This window comes from Sphaeroforma arctica (genome assembly GCF_001186125.1).
Source record: "Sphaeroforma arctica JP610 unplaced genomic scaffold supercont1.376, whole genome shotgun sequence".
NCBI classification, from domain to species: domain Eukaryota; class Ichthyosporea; order Ichthyophonida; genus Sphaeroforma; species Sphaeroforma arctica.
The window spans coordinates 41679-49212 of NW_014040182.1; the positions used below are offsets into that span (position 1 = coordinate 41679).

At 42.1% G+C, this 7534-nt stretch overlaps 2 protein-coding genes across 2 annotated transcripts in view; one reads left to right on the plus strand and one right to left on the minus strand.

Moving 5' to 3' along the window:
• Positions 1-937: 937 nt before the first annotated feature.
• On the minus strand, positions 938-6583 carry SARC_05716 (hypothetical protein). The gene is made up of 5 exons (XM_014300414.1): positions 5649-6583; positions 3008-3652; positions 2346-2483; positions 1524-1664; positions 938-1204 (listed from the first exon to the last, which is right to left on the minus strand). Exons 1-5 carry the CDS (start codon positions 6387-6389, stop codon positions 1082-1084), a joined length of 1788 nt encoding a protein of 595 aa, XP_014155889.1. The 5' UTR covers positions 6390-6583; the 3' UTR covers positions 938-1081.
• Positions 6584-7096: 513 nt separating this feature from the next.
• SARC_05717 (phosphoserine aminotransferase, chloroplastic) overlaps positions 7097-7534 on the plus strand; it is a 5031-nt gene continuing 4593 nt past the window's right edge. Inside the window, exon 1 of the mRNA XM_014300415.1 lies at positions 7097-7246. Within this exon, the coding sequence (XP_014155890.1) occupies positions 7178-7246 (69 nt within the window). The 5' untranslated portion in view covers positions 7097-7177. The remainder of the gene's footprint in view (positions 7247-7534) is intronic.

Below are 7534 nucleotides of genomic sequence, written 5' to 3' on the forward strand. Positions count from 1 at the left end.
AATCTACAAAGCCTGCGGCACCTCGACTATGGTGGGCATGATATAGCCGGCTCTCTCAACGAGCTACTGACCGGTTGTCCCAACCTGGCCACTGTTCTCCGCCACGGTTCATGAAGATGCTGGTAGAGGGCAGGGCTGCGTACGATTACTCTGTCCGGCACTCGTCTGCAGAAGATGAAGATGGCTTTGAAAGGCGTGAATAGGCTTTGACTTCATACTGGCGGCCGCTCCCCTCGCGCTCAGACCTTGATAGAACATTACACAGTTCTCTCGGAGTGGGGTGAATGAACAGCCAATGACAATGCAGCAATTTTGACATCAAAATAGATCATTTTAACATTACAATAGGTAAAGCCATGTCGCGGAGCGGACACGGATAAAGAGTATAGACGGGTGTGAAGACGCTATGAATAAGAAAGAAACCGGTCACGTAAGGAGTATCAGTGGGCTGAAAGACATTACTGTCATCTCCACATGCATCAATCTATTTTAATCACTTGCACCTACTGTGAATGGCACTACTACCATCTCCACAGGCATCCATCTATTCTAATCACTTGCACCTACTATGAATGATACTACTACTGTCTCCACATGCAGCCCATCTATTCTAATCACTTGCACCTACTATGAATGGCACTACTACCATCTCCACAGGCATCCATCTATTCTAATCACTTGCACCTACTATGAATGACACTACTACCATCTCCACATGCAGCCATCTATTCTAATCACTTGCACCTACTATGAATGACACTACTACCGTCTCCACATGTAGCCATCTATTCTAATCACCTGAACCTAATATACTACAGCATTGTAAGCAAAAGCTATATATAACGAATACCAACCGACCGTGTGATGCCGAAACATATACACATCGGAACGGACCGACACAAGTACCATATACAGACACTCAAGGATGTGGGCCGGACATGCTAACTTGTTTGATTTATTCTCGGATGTTGCTATTAACCGGGTCATTCTCGGGATGTTTCGCATACCCAGTCATCTTATAACTAGACGACGCATACCTGCATGCTCTCTCCACTATCCCATGCCCCTATTTTCTAAGTATCTACATATTTATATCTCCATCAGCGCTTTGCTCCACATAATCTGAGGCAAACGAGTACGCATCATCTCCTCCGCCCAGGTTAGCGTCCATCAGAAGTGCCTGTGCTTTCACTTGGCGTAATCTCTGTTATGTGGCCAGGACGTTGGGACGTACGTGAGCCGTGCGTAGAGATACGATATCAAACGCACACGAGTATTTATGTTTATAAATACATATACGCACACAAATATATATATATATATATATATATATATATATGAGTGTGTCTTTCGTGTGTGCGTGTGTGTATGTATGTATGTGTGTGTGTGTATATATATATACATATGTATACATATATGTGTATAAATATGTATATATGCAAATGTATATATATATATGTGTGTGTGTGTGTGTGCTTATATAATACAAGCAAGTATGGCACATGCTGTCTGTGTGTACTTACCTCTTTCTTGGCATTCTTGGCAGCCTTCTTGAGGTCTCGGTTGGCCGTGGGATTGAGTGCTCTAGACTCCTCGTCAAGTGCTTCGGTCATCCGTTCGGACTGTTTGCCTTTAACCTTCTTTTCATGCGCCGCCATGTGGGCCTGTAGATGCGCAAGTCGAATGTGTAATAATTTGTTTTAGGAACAAATATATACATGTGTGTATGTTTTTGTGCGCGTGTGTGTGCGAGTTGTATATAGTGATACGCAACATGCTTTACATGCGAGTAGGTTGAGTGCGGTCGTTAAACACAGCCGATTGTACCTCTGCACGTCATTAAACAACATGCATACTAACTAACAGGTATTGGTCTCAGCAGTAATGAAGCTATCCTCATGGTAGATTTTCGGATACTATCTAAGCTTACAGGCATCATTGACCACGGCGGTGTTATCGCTGCCCATACAGCACTCGGACACAACTTGGCATCAAACAGGCTTCTATTTAAGCAGGCAGAAAAACTATCTCTAGAACATACATGGCGCACACCCGTTGAACGCGTTCTCGTGCGAATCCGTATCTATGGTTAAGGAACTTCAGAAGAAAACACAACACAGCCAGCAATACATGTCGCAGGATACGCTAGTTGCGTTGTATAGCCCACATGTATGGCATCGCCCGTTGCCTAGCAACGGAGGGTAGAAGACGGGTGTTCTTGGATTGGATCACTGCATTCAACAGGCGACCAACAGAACAGTTCCCATACAACAAAATAATAACCCTACAAACAGCACACTACAACAATAACAACCCCCACTATAACACACCCTGTGTCACCATACCTTAGTTAAGTCAAAGGGTGCAACCACCTGGTCGTCCTCCATTGCGACCACCTCCGTGACCTCGACATCCGCATCAGCCACCGCTTCATCGTCACTGTCTGAGTCATCCATCTCCATATCGCCTTGCTCTCCAGGAGCCTGTGGGTTGGTTGTGTTGAACATCGGTGCATGTGTTTAATTCAAAAGAATGACTGTGTGGACATGTGGTTGATTTGGAGGAGAGGAGCCCATGCGCGTGCATGTACATGGTCTGAATGTATGTGCATGAACATGGTATGGAGAACTGAATACACACTCGGGTGCAAGGTTGATTTGGAGGAACCAATGTGTGCACCAGCGTAGGCCAGCTCCGTTCGTTCATGCGAAGTTGAGACGTACTAGTTCACGTGTATGTGGTTGAGGCGTGTCACGACGAATCAGAAGGTAGGTAGTCAGTCAACTGTGCAGATACATAGTTTGAGTGCGTGTGCTGGATAAACAATTGCAGGTGTAAATAGCTTGCCTAGATCGACTTTGCAGCGGCAGCGGAATTTACACATACTCTGACGCACACGCACACGGACACCAGTGAATCGTAACCGTGCACTTGTACGTGCACCTACACATACATGTATGTATATATGCATATGCGTGTTTGACTTGCTTTCGTGCCGCCCACATACCAGGGTCATGTATGTCTTCTTCTCACTCGAGAGTCCGCTCAGAACGTTCTCCTCCTCCTCCTTCTCCAAAGCCGCCATATCGAACGCCTGGGAGAAGCCAGTAACAATGGTGGTAGTCTCACCCGCATGCTTCATATGCTCAGTCACCGGCGGCAGTGTGTAGAACGGAATGGCTCCGGTATTCCAATCCTTCAGCAGACTCTTTGCGGCTGCGTGGATGTTCGGTACACCCCCCTTCTTGAGCTTGCCGCGCTTGTTAGCAAACTGCACCAGGAAGTCCTGTGTGTCTGTGTACTCGGGCAGTTGGTACATCTCCATCACCTGCTCCTTGTTACATCGCGAGAGGATCATATCCACCGGCTCGGTGATGTCTGCGAGTGTGTCGACGTTGATCACGTTACGCAGCAACACATCTCCATCCAGGGTGCTAGAGAACACAATACCCGGCGAATCAATGAGCTTGATATTCTTATCCAGTTGGATCTCTTGCATAACCTTGGTAACGCCCGCGGTGGCACCGGCCGCGCACGTGCGTGAGCGCTTGAGCGAGTTGATGATCGAGCTCTTACCTACATTAGGGTACCCGACAATACCTACCGAGATAGATTTCTTCATGTTCACACTTCGCGCGTAGTTCTTCAGAAGCTGTATTGGAGTGAGGGTAGGCAATTGATCTGAAAATTCAGTCTCAGCGCGCATCTAGAACGTATTCTACAAGCCGTGGTTGAAGTATCTGTGTATAAATGCAGCGATACCCAGGTTGTGACTTGGTACCACTGTATAAATAAAAAACTCTGCTGGGTGAGTTCGCATATAATACCGAGCAGCCAGCCTTCAGGCAAGGTGTCATACATGGTAGAAGCAATCTTCACAGCAACATCTTCCGACAATCCTGTATACCCTGCCTGCCAGCTATACCTATTGCCAGTGCATTCAGAATATTCTCAACGTTTTGCCTCATATAGCGCATTCGGCCACGTCTCCTCCCACACAAACACCAAACACAAAGCAAACCGAGTCTGTCGTATGCCACTGTATATGTTGAGCTGTCTGGACCTCCGATGAGATGAAGGATACATCATGAATCGCGCGTACAATGCCAACACCAAAAACAGAAGCAGGTATGGCACAGTTGTCTCCAGACACAGTCAACTTAGAGACTTAAGTTCGTTCTTATGCGATATGGTGCGCATATATCACTGGTTATGGACTAAGGACTCCTAACAGGTAGTGCAAGGGCTTTGGCAACCCAAGTATATGTCTCTGAAGCCTAACCAGGTAGAGCATGGTGTGTCTAATACATAATACAAAGCTCTGCGCTGTGAAGCATAAGCCGTGTGTGGTGGAAGGTTCAACACAGCTATCGCAGACCGACTGCTATATAACGTGGTGCAACTAGCGTACAGAGGCACATTTACTGGGTGTCATAGTTTCTACATTCTTGTGCTGTGTGTGCGGACATGTTTAGGGCTGTGTACTCCATGTGCAATGTCGTTAATACGGAATATTGGGTGGTGCCTTCGGTAAAAGGGGTTAATAGCGAGACTTGTGTATATGCCGCGATATGTAATTCATGCTAGGAAGCCCCGACATTGTATCGATACTTGTCAATGAATAAGAACCATCCCAAGTACGCTTACCCACACACGCTGCATGTATAAGCGTAGGATTTGCGGAAGACTTTAGACGAGTGTCCAATAAATGCAATATACAGTTAACTGTATATATACGCTGGCTACAGATTGATGATCCATTGTATGTGCCACAGTTTGACTATCAATTCAGGTATAGCTGTAGTTAAATATATACATAAATATAATATGCGAAAGTCATACTGACATGATATACATATACATATATTTATAAGTAATTGCGTTGATGTAACTTGTACAACTATAACTTCTCGCGTAATTACATGTTGGCCTTCAAATACAGAAATGAAAGAATTGATATTGCAAACAACCTGAAAGTACACTACTTTAGCACGATAGTAGGCAAAGGTACAACACATAAAGTATGCGTGCTTGTGTGACTCTGCAATGAGATATATCACAGTTCATAAAAGCACTAATTTGCATATATATATATGTATAGGTATATATATATATATGTATAGGTATATATATATATGAATAAATATATATATATATATATATATATGTAATTTAAATATATATATATATACATGTATATATATATATATAGTAATATATAAATATAATATATATATCAACGTAGATATGTATCTACGTATGTATATACATGAAGATATAAATACATACACGTATAAGTATATCAAAATTTTATACAATTGTTTATATACAAATTTAGACTTGCACTCGCACTGATTTAAGTACATAGGCAAATACATATGCATATATTTACATATACACGCACATACATATACACATATACATCCGATACAATATATATATATATATATGTGTGTGTGTGTATGTGTGTCTGTATATGTTATACATACAAACATATATACAAACGTTTATATATACTTAGATCTTTACATACATATACATATATATACAGATGCATATATATGCATGTACATACACATACACACATATATATATATATATATATATATATATTCATATATATATACATTTGAGATAAGAACACTTACCTTTACGAGCGTATCGGTTCCCAGCGCCTCCTTTGCGTTCACCTGGTCTGCTGAAGCATTCTCAAACGTCGCTCTAGTAGACCCTAAATTATTGGCCTGGTCTTGTGTAGATGCCTTGAACGCAATAGTGGGGAAGTAATTCCGCAGGTACTTAAGCCATTGCGCGACTACATCCTTAGGCACCAGATCGATCTTATTCAAGACAAGCACAACCTTCTTATCCGATCCCTGCGCCTCGATCATCTCTTCAACTTGCTTACACCTGCATCCCATGGGATCACGGGCGTCCAATACTTGCAGTATAACATCGGCATGGTCTACAACCTTCTTGAACTCCTTATAGTACGCACGCTTTGAACTGTCTGTGAAATTGGCGAGCTTCTCGTCTTTGGCACTTGCTAATTCCATGTCGTATTCATCGCCGCGTTTCTCGGCTGTTTTAACCATCTGTGCTAAACTGCGCTCCTTTCGCATCTTAGCGACCTCTTTAGCTCGCTCTACTTGTTGTCTAGCCTTGTTCTTAGCACGTAGTTCCTCTTGACGTTCCTTGCCTGCCTCTATCTTACGCAGCAGGTCTTCTTTGAAAGGCCAAAGATTGGGGATTCCGGGGTCTTTTTTGGGCTTTTTAGAGGGATTATTACGCTCTTCCCTACGCTGTTTCTTTTTATGGTCTCTGCACTTTCGTTCAATCTTGAACTTCATCTTCATGGTGAGACGCTTGGTCCCTGTTTTCTTCACCATTATGTATAAGGATTTATAAGTGTTTAGTACACTAACACTCTACTATAAGTATATATAAATGTACAAACTACGCTATGAAGAACTATCACACCCCTACTATACGATTTAAATCGTATGTGTAGATTCGAGTATGAAGAATTAACCTGATGTCCGATGCCAGGTGTATATAATATATTACAATAGAAATATTTCTGATATTCGCATTTTTACCGTCAAGAAGCATGTGTACACATGGAGCACGCCGTCATCGAAATCTATTTATATCTCAATATTTATCACTAAAAATCCTCCACTTTTCTTTCCATAATATACGTTTGGTCGTCTCCACCAATAGAATGATCGCATGGTCGTTTTACTCTTGATTTCAAGTGTCAACATCTCAGTTACAGTGAGTCAGTGGCTGCAGTCATTACAACGTGACAGTTGGGACCCATTCACGTTTAACGTATATAAATTCAATCGTTTTCGCGTTACAGATACACGTTTACGCTATATTGGTGCCATCAGGATTTTAAACGAATGCAATTTTCCAATCTGAGCCGTTTATCTTTGTACGCTAAACGCTTACAATTCAGTTCATTTTGTATTATCGTTCAACGTTTACCGCACGATGAGTGCAACCCGCATTGAAGTTATTTGGGTTGACTCAACTTGACACCGGCAGCTTTTTGATTTTCATAAACAAACTCTCTCTTGCGTAATAACATCGGTGGTGCGAGCATCATCACAGCACACTGTATTGATCTAACTTTGAACACTGTATTGATCTAACTTTGAAAGTACTTAACATGACCATGTCCAAGGTTATCAACTTCGCTGCCGGCCCCGCCAAGCTACCTCCAACTGTTCTAGCCAAGGTTTGTATGTATTAACTGTCCGATAGCTCAAAGTAGATATGGTGAAACTCCATGTATATATGGAAAAGTTTGCGATACTACGTCCCCTCGGCTTGTACAGTATACCTAATGAAGTTTACTCAATGAAGTTGTATGTTTAATTATTTAAGTCAATATTGATATTGTAAGTATTACCAACACCCGTGTTTATATTTATATATATATATATATATATATATATATATATAGTTAGTTAGTTATTAGTTATTAGTTAGTAGTCGATACGTACGTACGTTTACGTTAATTAGT

What these genes read in the sequence shown, in the direction of transcription:
- SARC_05716 (XM_014300414.1), bottom strand. Translation starts at nt 6,389, where the DNA reads ATGGTGAAGAAAACAGGGACCAAGCGTCTCACCATGAAGATGAAGTTC. An exon ending in GAACCGATACGCTCGTAAAG is followed by an intron (nt 3,653 to 5,648) that starts GTAAGTGTTCTT and finishes ACTCCAATACAG; the next exon opens with CTTCTGAAGAACTACGCGCG. An exon ending in AGAAGACATACATGACCCTG is followed by an intron (nt 2,484 to 3,007) that starts GTATGTGGGCGG and finishes ACCAACCCACAG; the next exon opens with GCTCCTGGAGAGCAAGGCGA.